The 13,781-nt window shown below is 39.7% G+C and overlaps 1 protein-coding gene across 2 annotated transcripts; it reads right to left on the bottom strand.

The window, feature by feature from the left end:
* Positions 1-3,285: 3,285 nt before the first annotated feature.
* On the bottom strand, positions 3,286-13,444 carry suox (sulfite oxidase). Of its 2 annotated transcripts, none has more exons than XM_087178594.1 (5): positions 13,375-13,444; positions 8,456-8,526; positions 7,962-8,133; positions 6,491-6,763; positions 3,286-5,774 (listed from the first exon to the last, which is right to left on the bottom strand). In XM_087178594.1, exons 1-5 carry the CDS (start codon positions 13,414-13,416, stop codon positions 4,551-4,553), a joined length of 1,782 nt encoding a protein of 593 aa, XP_087034720.1. In that variant the 5' UTR covers positions 13,417-13,444; the 3' UTR covers positions 3,286-4,550. The 2 variants fall into 2 exon arrangements, with proteins under 2 accessions (XP_087034720.1, XP_023279446.1); XM_023423678.2 differs by lacking the exon at positions 13,375-13,444 and adding an exon at positions 11,336-11,492.
* Positions 13,445-13,781: the final 337 nt, after the last annotated feature.

The raw sequence follows: 13,781 nt of genomic DNA, 5'->3' as shown, positions 1-13,781 counted from the left end.
CCACAGAGAACTATACCCAACTCTCAAGCTTTTTAGCTTCTTTTAGCTCATTTTTTTTGGTTTGATTTCAGCTCTAACCTGCAACTGTTTTTAGCAACAACAAAAAAAAAAAAACAACAAAAGCTCTTGCAAGCCCACTATATGCTATTATCCCATCACCAAAGAAGACAGATAAAGTTAGTGACTACCTAGTGAAGGTCTAGCATGGAGTTGAGAAAAGAGCCAAATATTTTTCTTAGGAGTTGACAGGGACAGTGCTGGAGGGAGAGTGGATACTTAAATAAATTCAGTGGCCAGAAACATGATTCCACTGATAATGTTACTTTGTGTCTGCTGGAACTGTTTTGCTAACATGTTAGCGATAATATAAGGTGATAACATGTCAGGGCTGTGGATTTGTTAGACTTTTGTAGCGTTCTTCTTCTTCCCCATAGAGGCCAGAGATTAGGCTTTAAGTCAACTCTGAATTCTGATGGGAAATATAATTTACATGGTCACACGATTAGAAATGGAGCTTTAAGCATTGAATATTTCTTTTTGATTCCGGCAAATAAAGATCAGTTACCAGTTACAGGTTTATATATTGTATATAATGATGTCAGAGCAATTTATGCATCATATGCCCTTTTATTTTTAAATAATTGAGTAAAGTGTAAAGAAGCTATTCTGCTGGGGCGTCGTGTGGCGTAGTGGTCTAAGCAGGCGCCCCATGTGTAGAGGCTACAGTCCTCGCTGCAGATGGCCCCGGTTCGAGTCCCGCATCGGACGGCCTTTACTGCACGTCGTTCCCCCTCTCTCTGCCTCCCCATTTCCTGTCTCTCTCCACTATCCTGTCCAATAAAGGCACAAAAGCCCCAAAAAATATACTTTAAAAGAAGCTATTCTGCTGATGCATGTGGTTTAACTTCCAAGAACTGGAAGTACAAGTTTGGGTGCTCAAGTGGGATGACATCTTGTTACCATTTCTGTCAAGGGAAGATAATTTTAGTTGTGGCATTGTCAGCCAAATTTAATTCCTGCTAGATTCAGATCATCTGAGGTCAACAGCAGTGTTTTCTGATCACTTAAGTTATGTTTGCAGGTGTGTAGATTTCATCCAAACCCTCAAGCAACATGAAGTCCACATAAATAATAAATATTCAGTTTAGGTTGATGTAGTCGTATTCTTACTGAGTATTTGTGCCTACATTATAACCTTGCAAAGTTTAGGACTGTTGTATGAAAGGGATTTAAATGTAACAGTAGTATTAGCTGGTGAAACAGCTGGTCTCAAGATGTCAGTGCATGGTTAGCATCATGTGGCCTCAGAGGTACACAGACTAAAACCTGAGACACCACAGTAGCACTATAAACTTCCCTTTGTATGCCAACTGCAGAACTTACATCCAAATTTTACAGGAGGGAAGAAGAATAACTTTTTCATCTACTGTCAATAATAATGTGATATGACACCCTAAACTCAGAGCAAAGTAACTGTAGAAAATTTCCATGCTACAGAAGGTGTTAATAGGTCCTGGCATTTATCTACATATTAGCATTAAGTTAAGAATTACTCATGTAGACAATTAGGCAAGGCTGTTTCCTTTACACTCCCTTTTCCTTCAATCATTTTCACAGAAAAACCACCAACAGCCGTATTCTGCCTCCATCCACATGCTGCACATTCCTCACTGTATCACAACTTACTGCAGAGTGAAAATAAATGAAAGCTGTTGTGCACTGGTTTGCATTTACCACCAATGTGATACAATTCTCTGTACTTGCTGATCTAGGGAACAGTGAAACTAGTCAGAGTCAGTTTCATCTGCTTCCTGTCACTGTTATGGCAGAATGATTATTAGTGACCATGAGAGAAAAGGAACAGAAAGCAGGAACAAGCAAGACGTGGGAGTACAGTATGCTTGTAGGAAAAGACTGAAAGGAAAAGTGTGATGAAACTGACAACTGCCTCCATGTGTGATCTAAGTATGGGCAAATAGAGCATGTAAAAATATGGTTTTATACAGTGATGCGATTTTTTAAGTCTCATCAAACTAAAGCGAACAGATATTTGTCATTTTGCTGCTGACTTTACTTCCCTTTTTCTTCTGTCATTTCTCCTAAGTCTTGGTGAGTAGTACAATGTTGTACTCATACCAGCATCATGGCAACGTAATAAATGCATTCTCACAGCTTGGGTGAATTGCAGTACTATATAAATGTGCTGTTCTACATCTGTCCGACACAATTCTGCTTACCACAGTTTTAGTCATTTATGAGTCAGAGACCAGAGAGAAAAGTTTATAACAAACATGACTGCCAGAAAACTTCCCCGGTAGGTCAGTCTCCTCGAGATACTGATAAACAAATGAGTCCCACTGCATTTATCATGTATGGAAACTACGGAAATATACAGGGTTTTATCATATTAAAAAACACCTGCAGTCAGAGAAAACGTGAAAGAACATCCACATCACTTTAATCCTATTCAGGGTAAAAGGCCGGGCTACTCATCATGACAACATCGTAACTCCCAGTTCATTAGTTCCTTAAGAAATCAATCATCTGGTCCAAGGTGCAAATGTAGTTTTGGACTAAAAACTGCTCAAATTGTTGTAGATTTGACCACATACTTCTGTTTTTTTTTTTTTTCATAATTGTCTGTCCCGACACCTCATCTTCTACATTAAATTGTCCTCCCTTCCTTCCTCCTGTCACCTTCCTGCCAGCTGCAACATCTTTTTACAGTAAGCTGTCTGAGTCAGTTCATATCCTGTTTTCTCTGTTACCACATCTAACAATCAACAATGTAAAAAAGATAGCTAGAAACCTTCATAAGTTTTACAATTCGAATTTACTTTGGGGCCAAAGACAAAAATCCTGGATATGACCCCCGAATCTGGTATCACAATGTAATAATACATACATCGTAATACATTTCAGACAGGAAAAATCTTTGCAGCTGAAACTTGATTTCTGCATAAAATTATTTGAGATTTCTGAACTGTCCTCAACCGTGGAGGATTATGAGGCAACAGACCCTGCATCACAGATATGTATAGACCTCTCCCACACCTTCTACATAGGAGCAAGACACCCAGACTCAGAGACACAAAAGAACTGTGGTTGTTTTGTGTCTCTTTGTGGTTGTTTTGTGTCTCCTGTGGTTATTTGCAGCTCTTTGACTTTAAATAATTCTAACACACCAAATGTTTTTAAGTTTTTCCATGTCTGTTCACAAAACAACAGCCAGTCTATGTGTTGTATGGTAGTGACTCTAAGCAATAACTGAATCAAATGCCAGTGTAAAATTAGAGCTCTTTATTCATCATCTTCAACGATAATGTTCATTTTACACAAAACAGTGTAATTCAATGCTAATCACAGGGCTGCTTGCCACAAGAGGAATTCAGCGGCTTTGACAGATTCAACTGTCAACATGACTCAGATGAATTAACATTAATATGACTGAAGATCTCAATGACACTGAAAAACAAGCTGTGCAGTTATTACAGTTCAAACAAGTTCTAACAGGGAAGATATTTAGGTTAACAATTTAATTGTGGCTTACATGGTTTTACACATTGTTTGTTACTTTTTTTCTATCCTTATAGGGAATCACCTCTTTCTCTAAACCTTTTTTTTTGCTCATCTCAGAAAACGGAAACAAAGCAAAGACCTGTCTTTTTTGACACATCAGGTCAAAGCTGGTTAAGAAATCTCTCTGCAATGTGCTGTAGGCTAAACTTCACCCGGATCTCCACAGTGAGGTCTGGTACTTCATACCAACTGTGACACACTAGGGCACAGACTGAGCACCCGAAGTCACAGTTCACCTGTGATTTGCTAAAAAGCAAGAATTGATGATCTCAGCCATTGACAGATACTTGTAGTAATTTTTCTTTAAGCTACTGAAACTTAGTAGCTTATCTTTTGCAGAGGTAATTGATCAGCGACGCCACAGCTGCAGATAACAAAAAATGTTTTCTACCAGATGTTTTAAAAATTCCTAGATGATTCCACTCTTGGTAAACTGGTAAAAAGAAAAGCAACTCAAGTAGCCTTCATTTAAAGTAATAACTCTATAACAAACTCAAAATGTCTCTATATTTCAGTTAGATTTCATAATATGCATAATAATAAAATTAGGCTTTAAACATGCGTGGTAATCACACAAGCATCTTCGGTGTTAAGAATGTTGTTGATAATGATTAAAAAAAATAAATGTTTTTTGCCCTACAAATCTAAAAGACTCACATGTTCACTTAGAACCAAAGTGTAAGTGACTCATCACTGGATGAGACTTTTGGTTTAGTCGGTCACAGCCTTTAGCTTTACGCTAGGTACCACTGAGAATCTTTCACATCTCAAAGGCAGCACGACTGCATAAATACCTAAAGTCTATGTGTCAAAAATCCTGATGTATTTGTTTTAATACTTTAAAATATTGTGTACTTTGTCTTTATGAAACTGTTTTTTCCTTTAAATATTTTCTTGCTGAGTCCAAGAGATTTAAGACGATGTCCACTCTCTAAACCTCTGCAACTTGGAGGTGGATCCAACCACTGAGTTTACTCCTCATTTTCATCTTCTCTGATATTCACCTTCACTCTGTGCCAGGCGTTACTCAGGACCCCCCTCAGGTTCCAGATGGGAGGGACTGTGTCTGGCTGCATGTTGTAGCTGTTGTCAACTGCCTTGCAAACTATCTCCAGCTCCTGAGCTTCAGCAGGAAGAGGAGCCGTCACCTCCCAAAGCTTCCAGGCCCAGGCTTGTCCTGGTGGAGGTGAGGGTTCAGGTGCTTGTCCCTTGTCACTGGTCCTCAGCTGGGCCACTTGCCACGTCTTTCCTCCATCTAGAGAAACGTCTACACGTACCACCTCTCTGCCCCCGCCGCTCCAGGCATAACCTTTCACAGTCACCTCTTCTGCACTGCGATCTACCACAGCCCCGTCTGCCGGCGTGGTGACCGCAGACTGGATGGGCAGCTCTTGGATGGCCGGAGCAGACTTGAAGTCCACTGTGTCCCAGTCCGTCCCAGGGGAGAAACCCTTGTAGTCGTTCTGCTGCCAGTGGCTGCTGCTCTCCTCTGTGCTCACTATGATCTTTCCCAGCCATTTAACATTACGTGCACCTACTGTGCCTGGTACCACGACGCGGAGAGGGAAGCCGTGGTCAGCAGGAAGCTCCTCGCCATTCATTTCATAAGCCAGCAGCACATCACCTTCCTCACTAACTGCCTTCTTTAGAGGGATGGACGCACCGTAGGTAGTACCTGTCACATCCTTGTCCAGTCCCTCAAACTGAACATGGCAAGCCCACTTAGCAACATCTGGCCCGTACCCAGCTGCCAGCAGCACATCCCTGAGTTTAGCGCCGCTCCATGTGGCGTTACTGATTGCAGCAATGCCCCAGTTCAGTCCTTTCACCTGCTTTACCTTATTCATCTCAGAACGACGGTTACCTGCACACTGCAGTGTGGCAGTGACAGTGTGTTTGGAGAATTTAGTCTTCAAGTCTTCTAAAGACAGCGTCAGCACCCCTCCAGGTAGTCCCTCCACACTGAGCTGATAAGAAGCTGGGTCTACCTTGGGAACAGGTAAGTGATTTCTCTTGAAAAAGAAAGCAGAGGGGGTGATGTAGCTGTCAGAGAGAATTTCAGGAGGCGGCTCAGCATTGAAAGGCTTGAGGTTGTTGATGTGCAGGACAGGGTGACGCTCTGGGTCAGAAGAGTAGGGGTCAGATGATTTCACAGCCTGCTGCTTCTTCACGTCTTCTGCACTCAGCTCACCAACCTTTTATTAACCGAAGACACAAAAGCTGTATTAGACCCCATCAATGCCTTCATCTAAAAACAGCCTAAAACACATATCAAAAGGCAAAAAGACAAATGACTGTTTGTTTACAAAAAAAATCCACAGGACACATTCAAGCTGAATAAAAAAAAAAAAATCCACCAATCAAACAAGCAATTTTCTCACTGGCCACTTGAGGGAGTGCTAAGATTTAACCTGCAGCTGTAAATGTTTCCTGAGTATAGCAGTAGACCTTTACATACTTGTCTTCAGGTCTCAAATACAAGATGGACAAAATAAATTACATGAACTTTTCCAGGATAAAAATCAACAGACTTCTCTCAGTAACCCTAATGCAGTTAGAGAGAGCAATGCCATACTGTAGGCTGACATCAATCTTTGTTTCAATTTCTCAAAGACGCCGTGGACGTTGATGAAACTCGTTCCAATCACGAGACCAGTTAACATCTGCTGAAAACCCTTTTTTTCACTGAGGGAGTCCACTGTTAATATTTTACCTATAGCTCACTCATTTCACAGAAAAAACAACAAACTTAAATTGGTTGTAGTCACCAGACCTTTTTTTTTTTTTTTTTTTTTTAATTATTCATGGTTTTACAGGACAACATGCGTGTCCCCTTTTTAACCTGATGAAAAGTGAAACTAAAGACTTCAATCTTTTTTAAATTATAAAGAGAACCCAAGTTTGTGCTCACCTTATATTCTGAGAGGATTTCCAGCACATGCTCCTGCTTGTGTACAGCATAGAGCGCCCAAAATGGTTCAAGGGCCCCACCCGCAGCCAACAAGATCTTATCACCACCGGGGTGCATGGCCACAAACTCAGTGATGTCATAGACACCACCTTTGTAAGTGACCCACACGCCATCCTGCAGAGAGCGGTGCTTTGTGACTTCTTCCTGGCTGAAGATGGGAAGAGAGGAGGTCTTCTCTATGGTCTGCACTCTGACAGTGTCTGCCTGCTCAGCCTGTAGGAGAGAAGAGACAGGAGAAGAAACCAAATATGAGAGAGTTAAATACCCCAAGATTACATCTATGGCACAACTCTGACTGCATGGTTATTTGGGTTCTTCAGTCACTATTGTAATTGTAATTTTCTGTCATTATGTTAGACCAAAATGCAGGACCACACTACTATGAAACTAGAGGCTTTACTGTTAATTGTGCAAACATAACTGGTCGACCAGATGGTGTTTGTTTGCCAAGCAGCAACAGCACGTTACTGAGCTGTTAATGATTTTAAAAGTTCTTCGAATTGCCCATTACTTGTGGAGGATTGAGATAAAACAAAGTAGAAAAGTGAGAGCTTCTGAAGAAAATGCATGATTTGTACTACTACCACTATTACTATGAGTACTATCACACAGTCTTGTACCAACATTTTGCAGCATCACTGTGTTAATTATTCACATATTTATAGAGGAGAACTCCACTGCTGCTTGGAAAAGTTAACATGTAAACAGGATTTACAATGTTTGAGTAGATGAAAGTCATGTCTGCCCTTATGCCGATTCAGAAATAGATAAAACAAACTCCAAAATTCAGGCTTGGTAAAAAATAAATATGAAAAATGACATCCTGACCTATCTAAAGATGCAACTAAATAATTTCTGCATTTATAGTCAGTTATTTGGAGAGCAGATGTCGTAACCTGTACTTGAATTTCTTCAGTCTGAACTTTTCTTTCCTTCCTCTGAACACATTCTGCTAAGCTCAAGATGTTTATGCATGTTGAGTCACATGAAATGTGAAAGGGAGTGAACCAAGAGTACGACAGGTCACTGCCCTTACAGTAAATAGCAATACGCCATAAAAAGGTGTGAGGGAACACTGTAAATTCTTCTTCCCTAAATTCAATTATATAAAACCATTTAAATTTGCCAAACAATACACTAATTTAGATAGCAGCATATTATATTGTGTGACAAAGGAGTGCAGATAGTGGGTTGCAGGGCCGCAAATAGGTTTCACATAAATAAGTAGGTGTTTTTACTGTTTTCTTAACTGTGTAGATGTACAATATGTAAAAAATGTCTTGTCTCAATCAGAATCATGTCTTCATTTTGCTTGTTTTGCTGAACATGTTTCAGTGACATTATTTAGTCTTTAGCACAACATAAGCTAATCATAAATTGCATGCTTTTACACATCTTATCTGCTCCCAACCTTGTGCTGATGGAGGCCGTAAGCCAGAACGACCCCCGTACCAGCCAGCAGTCCGGCCAGGCCATATCTCCAGCTGGGACTGTGTGTGTGCTGGTACGATCTCTGGTCGTCGCTGCTGCTGCTACTCCAGAGACGAACTGCACACGATGCCACAGCAGGTGCAACCTGACGCCTATGAAATGAAAAAACTGGGAATGTATTTTTTATGCAGAACAAGCCGAGCTCATTTGGTAGTGATGGTGAATTCACAAAGTGTGAAATAAATCATAAAAAAGGGGATCAACACCATAGTCAGGCCATGTTGAAAATATAAGTAATTTGTTAAACACAGCTCGAGTTGTTCATTTTAGTATCCTTCATCAAACCGAAACCTTTGACTGGGTAGAGTTCATACCAGACAAAAAGCAAATACTTTGTTGGCAGTAAGCCAAGTTAATTTCAAGACATCAGGTATAATACATGTGATAAATGGCCATTTTGTTACAGTACTGTACCTTTGAGTGGTGAGAGGGCCAAATCGAGTCAGGCTGTGGCAACGTCTGAGAAGCAGCATTGCATTGAAGTTCTAGGGAGTAATTGAGTTGAGGAAAAAGGTCATTTCACAGTGTCACAATAAACAGCACCTTACAAAAAAATTTAAAATTAAAAAATAACTGAATTTCTTCTAATTTGAAATATACCACAAAAACCATGGTGAAATTCAATCTGTTGAGTTCAAATTATTTCCCTTTCCTTTTGCTAAGCAGACTGTATAAACATGATTCTGTCTTGCCAGCAGTGCGAATTTGCCAGTTACTGCACCTTGACTACCATTTCTGTCTGTATGACATGTGTGGTGTGTCCTATTCGTGCAAACTAACCTGTATAAAATGATGTGATGCACCATAACATGGACGGTTTCTGCTTTATTGTTAATTTGGCTGTCTGTAATTCCATGCAAAATGTAACTGGAACACTGATGAACATCCACGGACTACAGACCTTTCACAGAAAACATTTACCTACATTTAGCAGGTGGCTAATGTATATTTCCCCGCCCACATTTAGTGTACACAATTGTTCCTGTAAACCGTCAGCAGCTTCATATACTTTTGACAACTAGCCTTACATGTGTTTAAAATGAGCACTGAATTAGATTGTGCATTAGGTCAGACTAGAAAAATATGGAAATTGTACAAGTTAATTTCAGCTTGCAAAGACCTGCAACAGTCCCTCTGAATACAGACTTTGTCATGGAGGCATTAGGACACAGTGAATCTAACATAGCATTGCACTGGAGGCTGTGTATAGTCTAATACAGTTTTTTCAGCATGTTTACTTGTAAAAAAAAAAAAGACCTAGTGAACCTTTAAACCCTTGAACTCTTACTGATCTGACCAATCAGTAGTAACTTCATCCTGCAAAACGAGCCAACCAGAACAGAGAAAAGGAGGAGGAGGTTCAGTTTCCTCTTCCCTAACAGCAGAATCAATGCTGATGTGTAAAGTCATACTGACAGACTGTCCAGTGTCCAATTAAGACACTAACTGAAACGTATTACTATTAAATGGGAAATGTAATAAAAAACAGATTTATCTTCTGCTGCTGACAATGTCTTAACATTTTCAAAATAAGGAAAGAAAACTCAGTAACGACTCCAACTTGAACCAAGGAATGGAACAAACATCTCTAAACTTTTTCTACCTCATGGGTAGGGCCCGCACGTAATGAGGAAAGATCTGTGACTACCTGGAAGATTAAAAGTTTACAGATCTCCGTCTTTAATTGCAGCATCAACCAAAGTTAACAGCACAAGCTTTTCTTGAACAGTATGAAGGCAATCTAAATAGCTAGAAGAAAAGCATTAATGTCACTCATAAAATAACAGATTATGTGGAGGCACGCTGCTTTATCAATTAGTGACACCTGCCTTATCTCTTACAGGTGGCCATTTAGATTACCCGGGGTTATCTCCAACCAACTTTCACTGAGGTAGCTACAAGAATTCCACTAATTTCTTCTTCTTCATTTCCCCCTATTTTTGACTTGTCTCACAACATTTTCAGTAAGAGAAAACAAGTGCTCTCTCATGAAAAGGAATGATAATGTGGAGCCATTGAGCCATATGTTGCCATAGCTGAATTAAAACAATGTCAACCTCAATTTTCATCAAGGAGTACCTGAAGGACTATGTGTGATTGTATTTGTGACATTGATAATCCTACTACCAGCTCAGGCAGTGATATGGGTGCTACTATGATGAGTACAAGTACTGAATTCACAGTGGTTCTCTCACATACACACACACAGGTTCACATTTTAATGACTGCAACAGCACCATGGACTTTAATTCATGGCCTGACCTTAACACTGCAGATATCAAGTAATGTTAATATCATTAATCACAGCCGCCTGTTTTGAGCTACCATAAAGCTACTGTGGTTTGTCCTACTTGGAAAGGACAACGTGAATGACAGCAAAACCGGACCCAATTTAAATCAGTCAAATCAATCAGTCATTTATGCTTTATCAACTTCTGGCCAGCAACTGCAGTTGGCAACTGGTTGCTGTTGGTAACTGAGCCCGTTAGAGCTTTTAAGCCAAACACTTTGAACTGAAAATGTCCTCATAGCTCGAAAAGTCCCAGTCTGTCTACTATATTTATTCACCATGACCATCCCAAGGCTTCACTGAAGACAGTGATGTATTACATGTGTACCTCTTTATTTAAAGTCTATAGTACTGTTTACAGTTAAGGAGCAGTTGCAATGTAAATACTCCGGTCAGGGATGGCAGTTGCAGTGTGTGGTGTCAGGCACTCGAGCCCTCAACACAGTATTACAAAATCATAAATGGTCTACAATTGAAGAAGAAATTAAAACAAAAACAAATCATTTATCGCAGCTATTACGTGTGAAATAAAATGTGTTTGCTAACAACATTTTACTTTACTGTTTTGTGAGGACATTTGGTCAACAACTTACACAACTTATATCATGTAGTTAGCAGCGTGTGCTGGTTGTAGTAGCCTCGTAGAGTTGTGGACAGGTCCTAAAAATATCTTCACTAAGGGTCGCAAACATCTCAGCGAGTTAAGGTAGCGTAAAGATAACCACGTTAGTTGCGGTCCAAAGCAGTGAATATCTTAATTAATGAAACTTTAATCTGCTTCAACCTTGACGTTATACGAATACACGTAAGGTCCTTTAGCAACCTTAAATTGCAGCGCTTCATCATCATCCTTGTGGCTAACTTTAGCTAACACTCAAGTTAGCAAGCTTACCATCGACAGCCTGCCTGACCCACTCCTTCAGAGACGTTCATAACAAACAAGAGAAAGCTTTATACCAGTATCTGTTTCTTCAACTGAACCAAACCAAACTAACGTTACTCACTTCTGCTGTGTCAGTCGCTGGCTTGAACCCAGGTGCTCTCCACGATGCACAACCGAACTGATTACCCACGTAACACGGCTCTGAAACGTTACTGACCGTGGGGCGTTCAACACCACTAGTACTTCAGTACCTCGCGCCTCGTCATGCGCCAACCCAAAGGCTCCCTAGTGTACAGATCGCGCCCAAATATAATCGAGTGTAAGGACTGTAACACTTTGAAAAACAAACATTTGGATGGATTAATTAATGGATGAATACTATGAGAAATTTATCTAAGAAATGAAACACTACTTTCTTCTGAGTCACCGTCGATTAAGGATTTATGGTTGTAACTGATGACTTTATTCGTGCTAAAATCGTTCAACAAGCCAGGTTGTAAAAAAAATCCCTTTGATTGGACCACTTCCCTTCAGGAAAAGGGCAAACCCTAACCCCTATCTGGAACAAAATGGATTAAGCAGCCATTAATATACTATCAACATTTATACCATAACTAGGGATAAATACTGGCCAAATTGACTTTTTAAAAAAGAATAAAATCCATACATGCTCCAACACAGTTTTGTTGATTTTCCAAGCTCAGCTTCCAGTATTCAGTCTTTCTAGACGAACAGTGAAGGCACCTCTGTTTACAAGGTAAACACTGACTGACATGCAGAGGGGAAGTGCACCTAAGGTTTGAATAAAACACAAAATTGTCAACTAATAATGGAATATTGCAATATTGTTTTGGCTGTATTAATAAAAACAAAACAGAAGCTTAACTACACTTGAGGGATGATCTGAGAGAGGCACAAATCTCAGCTCACATCCTACAATAACTAAAGATAACCAGGTAAAGTCAGCAGTGCACTTGGATGGCAGACACAAAGATGTAGCTTTCCTCTTTCAGTATGCCTTCAGAAAGGACAGAAGCAAAATGAATGGATGGATGCCGCCAGTGAAGTTGAAAACAGAAAGAAGCAGCATGTGTTCATGTGAAGTAATGTCATGTTTCCCCATTTGGATTTATTTTATTAGTTATCTATCTTCAAAGTAGAACATCATTGCTCTTGCTTGCTGGCATCAGTTGTCAGCCGAGTCAATAAGAAAGTGTTTATCAGGAAACTTTATTGTTATAAGAGAATAGTAAATAGGTGTGTGGTGAAATATAACAATTTCACCAGAGATACTGTAAGTCTAAACGCTATCGCAATGCAAAGTGGAAAGATTAGCAGTAACAGAAGTGAAATTTGTGTTTCTCATGAAACCTTAGTCCACAGTATTTGTTTTCACTTTTGCTTTTCTGAAGAAAACAATTGAGTGATTATTTTTTTAACTAGCATTCTTATGTGGCCCTGCCTATTGTGTTCTCAGATGCATTTTTGTGAGAAATTCTGTAACCCTCACTACTTTTTTCCAAATATACTACTTTTAATAAACAAATGTTACACAATACACCTTTGACTAAGATATACAACTTACTGCTGAATGGAGGAGATACAGACTCAGAAACCTGCATGTCATGAAGATATTTCACACTCAAGCTCCTAAAGGTTGTTTGGTGTGTCTGTTAGTATAACAGGAAGTAGGAACACTGACAAAAAATTCAGAGTCACTACAAATCCAGTGAAAATCTGCTTTGCCTGTCCACAAATTAACATGGGTCTGACAATTCTAACACTAAACCTACAGTTACTGCTGCTCTTTGATGAAGTTTCTTCCCTTGCTGAAAGCCTAGTGTCCTGAAATTACATGTTTGACAAGTATAAGAACAGTGTAGATTTGACCACTGTTGTGTAAAATTTCTGTTTCCTGTGTTTAAACCTGTGGTATAAACTCTGCAAGGTTATGTCTTTCACTGGATTCCAGTGAAAACATAATCTCTGGCACCAAGGGAGCTAGGATTGAGTTGCTATGGCAACAACAGATTCACTGTCTGTGTTTTGATGACAATATTTCCAACCCTGATGCTACATTTTTACAGTCATAGTGAAGTATATTTGTAATGTTCTGGGGTAATGATATATGCAGTTAAAATGGGCTTCTTAGTTACTTACTTGTGTGAATGGACCAGAACATCCTGTTGCACAGTGAAACATACTGCAGACAAAACGTTCCTGAAGCTCAGGGCGAAGGTACAGATCTGTCAGATATTTCCGCATACTGTGCTACAATAGGGCCACGCTCAAACTTTACACACACACCTTAAATAAATGTTTGTCTAGTGTGCTATTTGTGCAGTTGGGAGCTATCTGTGTATCTGAGCTGTACGTTTTAAATATCCTGAATATTTTGTTGTTGTGGAATTCCCTTTTTTAATACATTTCTGAATGATACTGGGCCCAAAAATATTGTTTGTGCATTTTATATATTTTTGTACTGTTTTGCAGTTAATTATGTGTCTAACAAACTGCCTTGAAATAGCAGCAGTATTGCAGCATGACCAGTCCAGAATTACAAAAAG

Source organism: Seriola lalandi, unplaced genomic scaffold (genome assembly GCF_002814215.2).
Source record: "Seriola lalandi dorsalis isolate HSWRI2012SDOR001 ecotype SW California unplaced genomic scaffold, Sedor1 jcf7180002054692, whole genome shotgun sequence".
NCBI lineage: Eukaryota > Metazoa > Chordata > Actinopteri > Carangiformes > Carangidae > Seriola > Seriola lalandi.
The sequence above is the reverse complement of the archived record's forward strand: the minus strand, read 5'-3'. Positions and strand labels throughout refer to the sequence as shown.

What these genes read in the sequence shown, in the direction of transcription:
- suox (XM_087178594.1), bottom strand. Translation starts at nt 13,416, where the DNA reads ATGTTTCACTGTGCAACAGGATGTTCTGGTCCATTCACACAA. An exon ending in ACGGCCTCCATCAGCACAAG is followed by an intron (nt 6,764 to 7,961) that starts GTTGGGAGCAGA and finishes TCTCTCCTACAG; the next exon opens with GCTGAGCAGGCAGACACTGT. An exon ending in AAATCCTCTCAGAATATAAG is followed by an intron (nt 5,775 to 6,490) that starts GTGAGCACAAAC and finishes GGTTAATAAAAG; the next exon opens with GTTGGTGAGCTGAGTGCAGA.